Source organism: Rhineura floridana, chromosome 8, assembly GCF_030035675.1.
Source record: "Rhineura floridana isolate rRhiFlo1 chromosome 8, rRhiFlo1.hap2, whole genome shotgun sequence".
NCBI lineage: Eukaryota > Metazoa > Chordata > Lepidosauria > Squamata > Rhineuridae > Rhineura > Rhineura floridana.
The window spans coordinates 7,839,509-7,855,080 of NC_084487.1; the positions used below are offsets into that span (position 1 = coordinate 7,839,509).

The following is a 15,572-nucleotide window of genomic DNA, read 5'->3' on the forward strand; positions in this document are numbered from 1 at the left end:
TTCCCTTGTATTCTTTGAGGCCGAGAACATCGTGGTTTAACAGTCAGAGGGTAGGGAGAGGCTTTGATTTGGAGCTGAGATAAATTTCCTGAAACATTTAGCCTGCACGTGTGCATCTTCTTGTGTGCTCTCTCTCTCTCTCTCCTCTCTCTCTCTCTCACACACACACACGCACACGCACAGAGGCACATCTAGAAGTTCATCTCTGAAAGGAGAGGTGAATTAACTGTCCTTAGTGCCTTTGATTATTCAAGGGTGAGGAGAATACACTGTGCTATGAACACTTTGCTGGCTCAGGCCAAGGTTCAAGCCGCCTCAAAACGCTTTTAAAGAAGCAGGATATATATGGATTAAGGAAGCAATCTATGCCAAGACTGTGATTCCAACAGTGACCCTCTGAAAAGTATGCCTGCTGGGTCAGAGCTTGGAAAAGTTACTTTTTTTGAACTACAACTCCCATCAGCCCAATCCAGTGGCCATGCTGGCTGGGGCTGATGGGAGTTGTAGTTCAAAAAAGTAACTTTTCCAAGCTCTGGGTGTGATAGACTGTTTATGTGTCCTATTTTGTAGAGGACAGTTCTCTATTTGAAGAGCAATCCAATCTAAGTCTAGTTTAAAGGTAAAGACTCATAAGAAGAAAGAACAGAACCTTTGAAGTCGCCCATCAAGAGTTAGCACTGGGATAATAACTAAGCAAGCACAGGAATGTAGGAAGCTGCTTTATACTGAGTCAGGCCATTGGCCCATCTCACTCAGTATTGTCTACACTGACTGGCAGCAGCTCTCCAGGGTTTCAGGCAGGGGGAAAATCTCCAGTCCTACCTGAAGATGCTGCGGACTGAACCTGGAACCTTCTGCATGCAAAGCAGGGGCTCTGTCACTGAGCCACCTGCTTGCACTACACAGATCGTCTGCTTGCAGCCTTCCCTACTATAGCAAGATGTATTTCTGTTGAAATTATAGTGTTGTTATGTGCCTCCAAGTCAATTGTGACTTATGGCGACCCTATGAATCAGCGACCTCCAATAGCCTCTTGTTATAAACCACCCTGTTCAGATCTTGTAAGTTCAGGTCTGTGGCTTCCTTTATGGAATCAATCCATCTCTTGTTTGGTCTTCCTCTTTTTCTACTCCTTTCTGTTTTTCCCAGCATTGTTGTCTTTTCTAGTGAATCATGTCTTCTCATGATGTGTCCAAAGAATGACAACCTCAGTTTCATCATTTTAGCTTCTAGTGATCGTTCTGGTTTAATTTGTTCTAACACCCAATTTTTTTTCCACAGTCCATGGTATGTGCAAAGCTCTCCTCCAACACCACATTTTAAATGTTGATTTTTCTCTTACCTGCTTTTTTTTACTGTCCAACTTTCACATCCATACATAGAGATCGGAAATACCATGGTCTGAATGATCCTGACTTTAGTGTTCAGCGATACATATTTGCATTTGAGGACCTTTTCTAGTTCTCTGATAGCTACTCTCCCCAGTCCTAGTCTTCTTCTGATTTCTTGACTGTTGTCTCCATTTTGGTTAATGACTGTGCCGAGGTATTGATAATCCTTGACAAGTTCAATGTCCTCATTGTCAACTTTAAAGTTCCATAAATCTTCTGTTGTCATTACTTTAGTCTTCTTGACGTTCAGCTGTAGTCCTGCTTTTGTGCTTTCCTCTTTAACTTTCAACAGGATTAAACTGGTTTCTGCTAGTAGTATGGTATCATCTGCATGCAGATTATATACAAATATGTGTCCTCTTTGCTGCTGATGTATCAGTGGCTGCCTTAAATAAACCATGATAGTGAATGCTCACCATCTTTTCCAACTTTCTCCACAAGAAGATGCAATTGCAGGAGAAAGGCCTTGCAGCCATCTTGCTGGCCACTGGGTGAAGCAGAAAGCTGGGCTAGATAGATCTTTGGTCTAATCCAGCAGGACTCATCAGATGTTCATATGAAAGCAGAAAATTCAGAAAGTCTATCCAGCTCCTAATGGGTAATCATGTACACCTGGCAGGGTACATCTGGTCACAGGTTGTGCAGGCATGCTCCAGCACAGGTAGGGAACCTTTGGTCCTTCAGATATTGCCTAACTACAACTCCCATCATTCCTGACCATGCTTGCTGGAGCCGATGGGAGCTATAGTTCAGCAACATCTGAAGGGCCAAAGATTCTGCACATCTGCTCTGGTAGCTTAGAATTTGCAAACTTTTTTTTTTTTTTTTTTAGAAAAAAAGCTTCTTGAAGATAGGATGGGGAAAACGTGATTAAGTTGTGATTCTATCAAATTTGCACTTTCTGAAACAACATGAGGACCGAAACACAGCTATCATTCAACATTGGCATTTATCTGAATTTTGCAATGCAATTCTTCAACCAATGTTTGCAAAAATGCATAGTGTGCATAAAATAAGCATATTAGTGAATAACATACAAAATATATTATACTTGGAGTAATTGCTTGCAAAAATATGTATATTAGTCGCACTAAAATGCTGAAAAATTTTCATGGGGATTTGTTTATTACGAAAAATCAAATTGCTGCAGAAATGTGGAGAACTGAATTTAAGATTGGAAAGCTGAGAAACAGAGAGCGCCAGAACTGACAGGTCATTCTATCCCTACTAAAGAGTAGTGTTATGAAGGCTACCTCTGTCCTTAGAAAAGGTTACGTTAACTCAGAGCTGGCTTTGCCATGAGGTTAGAGTGGGGTATCTGCTTAGTCCCCAGGTTTGGGATGGTATAAAATTTGGCAAAATTTAAGCAGTTACTTGAATTCATTTCTTTTACCACTGGGGACACCATTTTTGGATAATATTCAGGTAGGCAGACCTTCTCTGTCTGTCAATAAGAGTGGATAGAAACACTCAGCAAATGCTAAAGAAAGTGGGGCTTCATGTTCATCTACAAAAAGCAACAGGGGCAAGTCCAGACTGTGATTGCCGAGCAGACCACTGTGTTTAGTGCCTGCACTTTTGAATTCATTTTTATGAAGAATAAACAAGCTTCTTCCATATTAATAAAATCTAACAATGTTGTCACATTGCAGTTTGCTTGGCTACAGACAGGTGGCACTAGTGGAGCAAAGTGAGCAGAGGCAGCACCCCCTAGTAATTACAAAAAGACATAAGTGACTACTCTCTTCAGAGCAGGGGCAGCCAGTATGGTGCTTTCCAGATATTGTTGGACTATAGCTCCCGTCATCCTCGATCATTGGCCATGCTGGCTGCGGCAGATGGAAGTTGGAGTCCAACAACAAATGGAAGACCCCAGGTTTCCCACCCTTGCTATAGGTCTTAACTGTCTATTTCTGCTATAAATTAAATCCATTAACTTATCAATTTCTTCATGGTCGGTGTTGGATGGGATCTCCAGCTTCTGCCAACACCATTTTATTTGCAACAAGCAGACTAACAAGTAACATCCTGGAGGTTCTGTGAACATCGTTTATTATACTCTTCAATAAAATAAAAAAATCTGTCTCTCTCCTGTTACCTGGAAAACTGTGTGAGATATCTGCACCCAATAAGCTTGATCTTCAGGCCCTAACACTGGCTGTCAGGCACTTGGGAATCCCCTGCACAAAGCGCTGTGCAATCCCTGCACAGCCAAGGTCTTTTTGTAGGCACTGATTGCTGAAGAAACTTACCCATGGGGAACTCTCTCGTGCAGCCACTCCAGCAGGCTTCAGCTTTTTCACCCATCAGCTGATGGGTGGTAAAGCCAAAGCCTGTTTTTCCTTTTCAATGCATAATCGGAAGAGCAGTTTTAAGGATCTCAGTTGGGTGCTTGGAGCCACATTTCTACCGGCCCCACTCCTGATGTCACATACCATACCTTGAAAGATCGTCTTACCCCATATATACCCAATTGATCACTGTGCTCTGCAGGTAAGGGCCTCCTGCTTATACCATCTCATCAGGAGGTCTGTTCTGCACAACACAGAAAGTGAACCTTTAGTGTAGTGGCACCAACCCATTGAAATTCCCTCCCCTTAAATATTAGGCAGGCGCCATCTCTGTTATCTTTTCGGTGCCTATTGAAGACCTTCTTCTTTCAATAAGCCTTTTAAGTAGAGACCTTATCCCAGTTTGTGTCCAAGTTCGAATTGCTTTTTAAGATTTTTTTTAAAAAAGGTGTTTTTGAAGCTGCTTTTTTAAAAAAGATGTTTTGTTTTAATATGTTTTAAAGTATTTAGCTTCTAAGATGCTTCAGAATTTTTTGTTTGCTGCCCTGGGCTCCTTCTGGGAGGAAGGGTGGGATATAAATTCAACAACAACAACAACAACAACAATAATATATCAGCTGTGGGGCAGGTAGTTGTGGCTTGAGAAAAACAAATGTGCAGGGCAAATTTGAACCCCTGGTGGGCCAGGTTTAGCTCATTGGCTGGAGTTTCCCCATCCCGCCTTTCGAGCAAGACCACCAGACATGGTACACATTTCAATTTAGGTTGTTATATTTCCAACAGTGAATTAACTTGATATGTTTTATACAGTTTTTGTGGGGTCAAGCACCACCTCTAATGAAGTTTATACTGTGCCTCCCTCAGAGATGTTCAAATCGAAGGTTTAGTGACTTATGTTCTATTAGCTGTTGTATAAGAACAACAGTTCCTGGTTTAACAGCTGCATTGGGTGAACTATTGATGTACCTACTTACTCCCAAGTTGGAACTTGTGGAAATTACTAGTGCAGTTGCAGTCAAAGGTCTGTGCTCTTGATTATCTCTGGCAGCCTGCAAACAAGCTGTAACTATAATCTGGTGCCTCTGGGGAGGGGGGCAGGGGAGGCAGCAGCCAGACTCAACGGCACTGTATTAAGTTCTCTTGAAACAGGAAAGGATCATGGCGTCTCTTTCTGCTTTGGAGGGAAGGCAGGAGCCAATTGGCAACCTGGAGGTTAGATGGGGCAATTTTATAAGCTCCGCTGTGGTCTTGCCAAAACCATTTTCAAATCATGAGACAAGACAGCACGCTTTAGATGACATCTTCTAGGATTTGGAATATATTGTGTACATCTGTATATGTAATGCCATTCTCTTAACTAGGGATGGGGGAGAAATTCAATTCAATCCACATTTAAAGGCAAACATGCCTTATTTGTACTTTCCAAAACTATACATGGACCAAAACACAGCCATCTTTTCGAGTACACAAACCAAACACACCAAGCAAAACACAGCCGTTGCACTTCCTTGAAGTTCTCTAGATAAAAAATGCATATATTAGTAAAAATAGCATACAAAAACACGTTATATTATGGGAAATTGCATGCAAAAATGGGTCTGTTAGGAATTTGCACTACAATGCTGAGGAATTTTCATGATGACTTAAAGAAACTGAAAACTGTTGCAGGAATTTGGAGAACTGAACTTAAGGTCGGGAAAATGAGAATCTGAGAGAAACTGAAATGGACAGATTCCCCATCGCTAGCCTGAGCATATGTGATCCATAGCTATAAACCCCCCTTTTGTTAAAAAGTGCCAACTTTATTATGAATAGGGTGGTAAGGAGGCAGTGAATTCCATCTCATCCTGTGTTGGCTGCAGTCAGGGCTGTTTCCATTCCGCTACTGTTCAGCTTCTGTTAAAACCTTTGTTATTTGTCTCACTATCTGCTGTGGCCAAAGCAAACATAATTCATTATGTAATTAATCTCAGGACATTTCAAAGGAAGGGAAATGTCAAAAACAATGCAGAAAATAATGCAACTGTGCAACATTTGCAGACTAAAAACACCAACAATAGTACGCTCATATGAGCTTAAGTGATTTCAATTCCTGACCTTGGACGAACACGCAAGCTGTGATGGACTTCTCTGACATCCCTAGTTATGAAACTTCTTGCCACCCCCACCCCAGTCATTGCTTGGGAAATACGGTGCTACCCCCAGACTAGAGGAGTTGGCTATCCCTGCTTCAGATTGATGGATGTCTTTTTGAGGAAGGAGGCAACTGCCGACAAGAAGGACAGTTTTCCTGCGCGAGCTGTAGCAGGAGGGACGGTGCACAGAGCAGAAGGTAAAGCGGAGCAGCCTGGAAGCAAGCTGTGTCTGTGGGTGTATTGCCACTTGCACAGCCTCTTATTAGACAAGTCATTTCCCTGGTTTGTTTTTAATCTAGTCAGCTCACCTGCCTCTTCGTTCTGCCACCAGGCGCCACGCTTCTAACTCAATCCTCTCATGTGAATCGTATTTCTCTAGTGGGTATTGGAGCCGGCTGCCATATGGCCTCATGCTGCATGATTTCCTGGCACCGTACAGAAGCTGGGATGCTCTGCCTTGATCAAGACCACATTTCCCCGACCCTGAAAAGCCGGCAGGCTGAGTCTCCCTGACATGTAGGTTGCGAATTATGGCCAGCCTGCAACAGAGGGCCCTTGAGGAGCACCCAAACTGCAGCACTGGGGCATGACTTGAGCAGGGGAGGGAGACGAAAGCTTGGCTCTGGGATAGTCAAGGCCATAGGAATGTTTGAAGCTGCTTGATGCTGAGTCAGGCCACTGGGTCATCTGGCTCTGTGCTGCCTACACTGACTGGCAGCTGCTCTCCAGGATTTCAGATGGGTCCTCTCCCAGCCCGCCCTAGAGATGCTGGGGATTGGATGTAGGGCCTTCTGCATGCAAAGCAGGTACGCTACCACTGAGCTCCATCCCTTCCCAAGAGGGCCTGTCATGGACTGCCAGGTCCAGACTGAATTTAGTAGCGCCTTCATGTGTCTGCAGCCATAGCCGTGGGCTAAGTGTCCAGAAACGACATTGACTTTACAAACAGAGAACCACAAATGGGGACCCACAAGGAATTGTGGAGGTGGGAAAAGGAGGCAAAGGCAGGGTTGGGGGAACAGTCCATTCTCTCCCCCTTTCCACTTAGCACTGCCTACCTGTCCCCATTTGTCCACCTCGGTCCCTCCACTCACCTTTTGTCCCCGAGCCCACAGAATTGCCATGTGCAGCATCGTCCAGGGTGGTGATGGATTCTCCATCTCTAGACGGCCTCCTCCCAACCCTGCTGATCTTTGCGACCTTCTGGACAGAAAGGCAGTAGCGTAGTGGCAAATTCAGGAGTGCCGGGTCCCTTCATGATAGTTACACCATGCCCCCTCACAGCCTTGCCCTCTTTCCCACATTCCCTTGTCTCCGTTGCTCTCCATGTCATCTCGCAAGTCCACTACAATACACATTCCTAAGAACTAATCAGCATGAAAAGGGGGGGGGAGCTGTGTGTTGGCTACTGAGAAGAGTCTTCTCAGTGGCTGACTCACCTCCTTTCACTCTGATTGGCTCCAATCAGCATGAAAGGACAAGGACTCTTCTCAGTGGCTCACACACGCCCTTTTCATGCACATTGGCTCAAACATAGGGACCTGGCTGGGACTCTGCTCCCCAAAAGGTGACGGGTCTACGCCCCCCCGCAACCCCGGATGACTACACCCCTGCAGAAAGGGCTTCGTGGTTTGGCTGGGACTTTGCTAGAGGAACCACTGTTTCTCCTTGGCTCTAGTTCATTCCTGGTGTTCTTTGGCTGTAACTACTAGAACTACTCCTGGTTCCCAGCTCTTGGCTCACCTCTGACTGCTGCCGACGGCCCAGCTATGAGAATTCATCTAATTGGCTAGCGTGCATCTGAAAGGCCTTCATGCTTGGAACATTCTTGGAGGTGTGCTGTCTCCGTTTCCCGCCTGGCCCTCTATTCGCATTTTCCTGAACTCCTATAATATGGCTGGCATGTGCAAGCACCTGACGGTGATTTCCCACTGGCATTTGCTCCAAGAATGAAGGTTCCTGTCTTGCGTATGCACAGAGGCTGCTAGTGCTCTGATCCTCTGAGGCCTATGCAGAGCCAGCATTTAAAATTCTCTCTAAGTGCGAGCGGCAAAAGCTAATGGGATATTGGCTTGTAGCAAGAAAGGGCTGTTTTGTTCATCCTTACATCTCATGCTATCAGTCAAATCTGGCTGCAAAGTGCAGGAGAACAAAGCGTACTGCTTCCATTTATAGATTTCCCTGAAACTTTGCATTTCCCCCCTCCTGGATGCTGCCCATTTTAGGACGGACCGCCTTCAAGTCGATCCCGACTTATGGCTACCCTATGAATAGGGATTTCATGGTAAGCGGTGTTCAGAGGCGTTTTGCCTTCTTCTTTTTGGAGATCACTTGTGACCGAGCAAGATTGTCTTCCAAAATATAGTCTTTAACAATGGATCCGTCTGAATCTGTATCCACCGCTGATGTACCAGATCATGACTAGGGGCTTCTGGATGTCACAGTCCTGCCCCCGTCGCCATTTGCCAATCGTCATGGGACTTTTGTTATGGAAGACGCCTGTGCGTGAATTTGTTTTATGTGGGGAGATCGGTGCGACACGATCAACACACAATCTTGACAGAAAAAGGCTTTGATCCAATGGCATAGGTACCACGATGATTGGAAGTCCTTTATCTGCTGCAGCCTTCACCCGCCTTCACAGCCGTTGTAACATACACATTGTTATCCTCTGCCTGTTCTGCCGTTGAGGACTTTCTTGGATCGTTCTTTGTCTGGTTCCTTTCTCTTGACCTTACTGCCATGGGTGACCCTGCTGGGAGTACATGACTCCCAACGGCATCGCTCACAGGGTTCACTGGAACACACAAGCCCACTCACCACTACAAGGTGATGATCCAGTGAGGGGAGGGGGTTTACCATTGCCTCCCTTTGAGGCTAGTCCTCCCCAGCTGGCTAGGGCCTGCTCAGCTTGCCACAGCTGCACAAGCCAGCCCCTTCCTTGTCCGCAACTGCCAGCTGGGGGGCAACTGGGCTCCTTGGGACTCTGCAGCTTGCCCACGGCTGCACAGGTGTCAGGGCACGTCACCCCTGAGCCACTCCCTGTGGGGGTGAACTTTAGCTGGCCCTTGACGCCCAGGAGACACGAGTGGGGGTTTGAACTCACAGACTCTGGACTCCCAGCCAGGCTCTCCTCCCCACTGTGCTATACCAGCTCTCATATTAGGACTTGCTCTGAGCCAAACATTGAGAACTTTCAGGCCAGGGAGTAAAATTACTCCAAAACAGACCCCTCAACTCACGTGTTTTCACAGCCACTGCAAGTGTCATGTGGTGATGGTGCTCCTGTGGGTAACCACCTTAGTTTCCCATAAGCCCCCAGGAATGATGCAACAATGTCCTGATGCTCTTTGGGGAATATATAACTCAACAGAGCTGATGTGGCTATTGGTTTTCCTTGGGCCCCTGGCTATGAGAGTTTGTTTGAGGGGTTCCTACACTTCAAAATTTAACCCTACACTACTGCCGGTAAATTGACTATGCACTCCTCAACCTCCCGCTCTGGCACACATGTTCAGAAAAGATGTGGTGTGTAAGACACAACATGCTCCTAGACTGGGCAGGCATCTAATGCAAATGAAGAATGCATCCTCAACATCTATGTTGTTGTCTCAGTTTCCATAGAATTGGTCCCTGACTCTAACCTGACCGTGATCTTCACGGTCTTCCAGATCTGTAATTCTATGGAAGATTTAGAAGATTTTCTCTTCCCACCCCCAACCCTGTATTGTTGTGCAATCCTCTCCCCTTCTGTAAGCACAATGGGCTGAATCCAATGCTAGTCATACTCATAATTAGGGTTGCCAGGTTCAATCCCTCAGTCTGATCCTGTATCCTTAGGAGAAAGGAGGCTGAGCCTGGCAACCAAATGGTCTTTTGTATCTTTAAAAGTTGTGCTGGGGGAACAGAGAATTCCATCTTGTGGTTTTTCCTATTAAAGGGTTGCAAGAACACCTGCACTTGGCTGACTTTCTCTTCTCCTAAAGATACAGGATCATTCTCAGGCCCTGAACCTGGCAACCCTGCTCATAATAGATCCATTGAAATGAATGGACATGGCTAATTAAATTGCCTAATTGAGTTTCAGTGGGTCTTCTTTAAGTAGAACTTAGTTGAATGGAATCCAATGTCACTAGCCTCATCACAGTTCTGTTGCCTTTGCTTGAAATTCCCCGGACCAGCACTAGGTTCTTCTTGCGGGCTTCCCATGTGCTTGGCCACTGTGAGAACAGGATGTTGGATTAGGTGGGCTATCATTGGCCTGATCCACCAGAGCTCTTCTTATGTTCTTATATGGGTTCACCCAAGGAGGATCCCTTTTTTAAAAATTTCTTGTGAGTTAAGAATGTAGTGGCTACTCTAAAACTGCTAAATGGGACAGCTGCCCTTTGAGGTGTCTTCTGTATGGGCTTCCAGAAATTTCCAGATGAGTTCTGATGTACAATGGAGGTGACTGAATGGAATGTGCCACTTCAGACTACAAGTGGGGGTACCAGTTTTGAATACTCTCCCGTGCTTCAGAGAGACAGAGAAGAGATCTCCCTGCTCATAGAAAATTCACATATCAGACAGATACTGATTTTCTGTTTGCAGGGAAGTTTTTTTACCCACTTTGATCTGAAGTGGTACAGTCTCATTCTGCTGCATGCGCCGGTCAAGCCTGGATGCTCAATCAAATCAAAACCAGTAGTGGAAGGCCATGCCCAACATTGCCTCTTTCCCTGCAGGCTTTGGTGTTGAAGTGTCGAATCTTCATTTATTTTATTATTTATTTGTTATTTATTTTATTAAATCTGTATCCCTCCCTCTTAGAGGGAGGTTACATTTGATATTCTTCCTACAACAACTTTGGCTAGATGCTCATAACACAGAAACATCAAAGTTTGGGAGAGGGCGAATCCTTTAACTTTCATACTTAAGCTTCAGAGTGGATTTTCAAGGGGCTCGTATTGCTGCTAATATCAGAAGAATCCACTGAAAGCAGCCTTTGAAGGTGTGTTACATTAGGTTAATGGATGATAATTAGCAAACTTGTTGCAGCTGCCTTTTTTATTAACCCTGTGCCCCACCAGTCATGTGGGTTCTGGCTTCCTTGCTCAGGAATTGCCAGCCATTCACTGAGAGCTGTGCTGTTATTTATGTCAGGTATGGTCAGGAGGGGCACACAGAGAGTTGTGCTTGGTGGTTGCTCCCAGCTTTAGATCCTTCTTCCTTTGGAGATCTATCAAAATCTGAGCTCTCCCCTAGAAAATCTTCCAGTTGGGGAAAAAAATAGGAAGGTGGTTAAAGCATCTTCTTGCTGCCCCACAGCACTCTTTTAGACCCCAGCCCAATAGGTTCTGGTTTGACAGCATCCTCAGCTCATGTGCTGTGACTGAGTTTCTCTCATCCTTTGCCTGCCCCATCTCCTAATATTGACCCATTCTTTCCGAGTCTGCCGCTGGGAAGCCAGTTACGTCCCTAACATAACCCAGTTGGCTTGGCCTTTGCAGTCTTCATGACTGTCCTCAACCCACATCACTTCTGGATGATTCAAGCAATGTCCCATTGTTCGTGGCTGCTACAACCAGCACTGCCACTTGTGGTTAATACTTGTGTTGCCACAATGTTTTAAAAAAACAAAATAGTGTGAGCTGTACGCCTGTGCCTCCCAGTGCTAGGCAGGTCATTTCCCCCCCTGCAGCAGTAAGAATGCAGTGTGAACCAGACAATCAGGGGTACCATGAGGACATCATGTGGCCATGCATCCTGTCAGATTTAGCTATGCGAGAACATCTTGCTCCAAGATTTCTCCAGGTAGACAGAGTTGATCTCATCTAAGTTATTTAGCAGTGTTGATCTTGTCTAAGTTATTTAGCATCTGCGTAGGGACTTGTGGGATAGAAGAGGGGAGAAATTTAATGACAAACACGGCAGTAATATACTGTCAGGGAGGATCCATGGACAGCAGCCCTGAAATAATCAGGAGTTGGGAATAGGGAGCCAGGAGCCAAGGGCAACAGGATCCAAGGCCAGCCAAAGAGGCAGGTGGGAGAATAAGCCAGACGACAAGGCTGTATAGAGCAACCAGGGTCAGAAAGTGAACCAGGGCACAGGAGCAAGTCACCTACAAGTCACATTAGAGCTCAGACAGACCTTAAAAAAAACTCAGCTAGGAAGAGATGGGTGGAGTCCGGCTAGACTAGAAGTTTTCCGACAGGCTGCAGTTATGTGGCTCCCCACATGGGGCAGTGGTCAGCCGTTCCTGAGTTATTGATCATGTGTTTACTTCATCAAAGGGTTCTGTGTTAAAGAAAGGGCAAAATCCAGAGTAAGTGTCACACATCTAAGTGACTCATGTTCTTAAATCCCACTGGTTTTAGTAAGACCACTATGAGTCCAATGCAGCCTTTGTGTTTACTTGTATCTGCATGCGAGTAGTAGTCTGCATTGAATTTTCATGAGTGAATGTTTCTGCCATGAAAAGGAGGCTTTCAAGGGCTCCAAATGTTCTCTGAACCAGCTACAGAACCTTGCTTTTTTGCACTTTTTCAGTTCTGTTTACTGCCCTTCTTGGCATCTGCCTTGGTGCCTCAAAGAAAATTAGGGTCTCCTTATTGCTGGTGTTGTGATCCAACCAATTAGGGATCCCAGAGCTAGTGTAGTGATATCATAATGCTATGTACTTAATCAGATTTAGCTACATAATGAAGTCATGTAACCCAGTCGAAGTGAGGATTGTACTTTCTGCCTGAAGTCTGAAAGGGTGAACATTTTGCCTTATTATACAGCTATTGCCAAAATTGCATTTTGCAGGGAGCACCAATTATTTGTGATATATAACTTCTCTTCTATCCCAGCCTGGCTGCATCCAAGAGAACACCTGCTCTTCAGTACAGACCTTGATAATGTCCTTGGTCATTCTCTCCCTCTCTTTTGGCAGCTGTTTGACTAACTCTGCCCTTTATATTTGAGCTAACGAAAGTGAAGCAGGCAGAAACTCCATAGAACTTGTTACTAACTCTCTTCTAGCTTCTGCCATTAACTTCTCAGGCCTGTTTTGTTTCTGTGTTTTCCCCCTTCTCAGGTGCACAAGGAAAGAGCAATGCGAGCGGTCCAGAGAGCCCCGGAGGTTTGCATCAGAGATGGAGCAATGTGTCCGGCTCACCGTGCACCCCAACAACATCTCTGTCTCCCAGTACAGTGTAATGGTAAGGGTGGGGGCTTTATTTTTCTTCCCTACATTCCACCTCCCCATTTCAGCTTCCCTGATTCTTACCAATATGCTTATGTCCCATTTAACTTTAAGCAATACATCTAATTCGGTGTGGGTGCGAAGCATGCACTTCATGGTACAACTAATCAGGCTGAATGGGTCCCAAGCAGCCTGGCTCTTTGCAGAGTTAGATATGCTTGAACCCATTGACATCAATGGACACAGGTGTGCCTAATCCTCTGCACAGGACTGAGGTTCTGTAAGAAGGCTCAGGAATCTAACTTGGCATGTACAGGTCTTTCATACAGGGCTAATTTCTTTCTTTTCTACAAGTCATTGAAAAATACTGAAGTATTAAATGCACATAAAGTCACATAAAAACATACCTACAAACAAAACAACAATGCATATCTCCAAAAAGATAATCAGAAGGTAATTTGCCATCATGGCTCCAGTTGTTGTTTTTTCTTTCACATTCAAAGAAGCCCTTATGAGTTATCTGGTATCTTAGAAAAGGACTTTGCGCTAAACAATAATCATTCTTAAACTAGAGCTGAACTGGAATTTCCCCCCACATTCTCAAGGGCCAAAATTCTGCTTCATTTGGGGTGGAAGAAGAAATTCTGCAAGGTTTTCAGTGTAGATGGGAAGGGTTTGTGGCTTATGTTACTATGAGGTGCCAGTCCCACATTCCACCCCTTGCTTTTAACTTTGCAAAAACAAGGTTTGTGCAACCAACTGCAGTGGTTGTAGAGATGAGGGAGAAATTCAGTTCTGTTTGCATTTAAAGGTGAACCTACCTAATTCACACTTTCCAAAACGATATGCAAACCAAAACGCAGCCATCCTTAGAAATGTCCACTTCTGTGAATGTTGCAATGCAGTTCCCCACCCAAATAAGGTTTTCTAGTCGAGAAATATATACAGAAATGTATATCCTAGGGCAGGTGTGGGGAAAAGTTGGCCCTCCAGATGCTGCTAAACTACAACTCCCACCTGTCCTAGCAAGAATGCCCAATAGCCAGAAATGATAGGAGTTGTAGTTAGGGTTACCATCATTTTATCATTTCAAAAAGAGTACAATTGGCTTTGATAAGTGAAAAGTAAGAGTATGCTGTTGCACCATCTCAAAAAGAGTACATGTACTCTAAGAGTACGGTTGGTAACCCTAGTTGTAGTTCAGCAACTACTGGGCGGGCAAAGGTTCCCCACACCTGAATAGGGTAAACTGTGCATCAAAATGCATCAATTAGTGAAAATAGCATGCAAGAATCCATTCGCTTAGGGAAAACTGGGGGGCCAAAATGTGCATATTTGGCAGAGTTGCATAGAAAAATGTGTACCTTAAGAGAAATTCTCATTAATTAAAAATTGCACTAATGTGGAGAACTGAACTGAAGACTAGAAAAGTGATACGCTGACAGAGACCGAAGCTGACAGATTTGCCCATCCCCAGGTGGGAGAGGCACACAGCAGAATATTTCATGCTTGGAATGGCCATGAAATGTGGCAGGGTTTCTGACATACCTCACGCCTGCTTTTAAACTTTCTAAGAAGGCTTGGGTAGGCATGTGGAATGGGAACATGCCTCTCCACCAGAGCTTGGAAAAGTTACATTTTGAACTACAACTCCCATCAGCCCCAGCCAGCATGGCCACTGGATTGGGCTGATGGGAGATGTAGTTCAAAAAAGCAACTTTTCCAAGCTCTGCTCTCCACCTGCAGTAAGTGCAACAGGGTTGGGAGGTTCTGGTACGCCTTGCCCAGGATTGACACCCAAACAAGGCTCATTCTTACAACTTAAAAGATCAGAAGAAGAATCCTTGGCATCTCATAATAAGGTAACCCAAACCCTTCCCACAGGCCTTGAAATATCTTTTGTCACCCTCTGTTGGGGGGGGTATTTCTTGTCCACCCAACCTCTAGAATTTCTGCAAAAAAAAGTGGGCTGAAAAAATCAGCCTACCTCTGTCTCAGAAACATGTCACTGTTCTTTCAGACTTCACATAAGACCATACTGAGCCACTGTGTCTTTTAGGGATGGCAATATCTGTCAATGTCAGTTTCTCATTTTTCCAATCTTAAATACAGTTCTCCACATTTCTGCAGCAATTTTCATTTTTTTAAAAAAAAATCCGTATGAAAATTCTTCAGGATTTTACTGCAAATTTCACCGAATAAACATATTTTAGACAATTTTGACTAATGTACACATTTTTGCAAGCCATTTCCCATATAAGTCATTTTTGCATGTTATTTTCACCGATATAGTCATTTTTATGCACACTGTCCCCTTACATATGCACTTTTATAAACATTGGTTGGTTGGCGAACTGCATTCAGATAAGTGTGAATTTTGAAGGATGGCTGTGTTTCGGAAAGTGCAAATTTGATAGATTCAGCTTGAAATGTGAAGTGAATTGAAATCCTCACCCATTCCTAGTGTCTTTGGAATCAACTGTTTTCCATTTAGAAGCTACCAGAATTCTTGCAAAGAAAGCCACTATCTGCTGAAGTCTCTCTAAGCTCCTGTTTCAACATGGACGGGTCAGCAGCAGGA

General features: G+C 44.6%; 1 protein-coding gene across 10 annotated transcripts in view; it reads left to right on the forward strand.

Moving 5' to 3' along the window:
- PLXNA4 (plexin A4) overlaps window positions 1–15,572 on the forward strand; it is a 748,486-nt gene that overhangs the window by 542,611 nt on the left and 190,303 nt on the right. For 8 of the 10 annotated variants that reach the window (XM_061638090.1, XM_061638091.1, XM_061638093.1 and 5 more), the window contains exon 6: window positions 12,884–13,007. In XM_061638090.1, coding sequence (XP_061494074.1) covers window positions 12,884–13,007 — 124 coding nt within the window. Of the gene's footprint in view, window positions 1–10,889; window positions 10,963–12,001; window positions 12,128–12,883; window positions 13,008–15,572 lie in introns of those variants that run through there. The other 2 variants (XM_061638095.1, XM_061638096.1) reach the window with 2 other exon arrangements.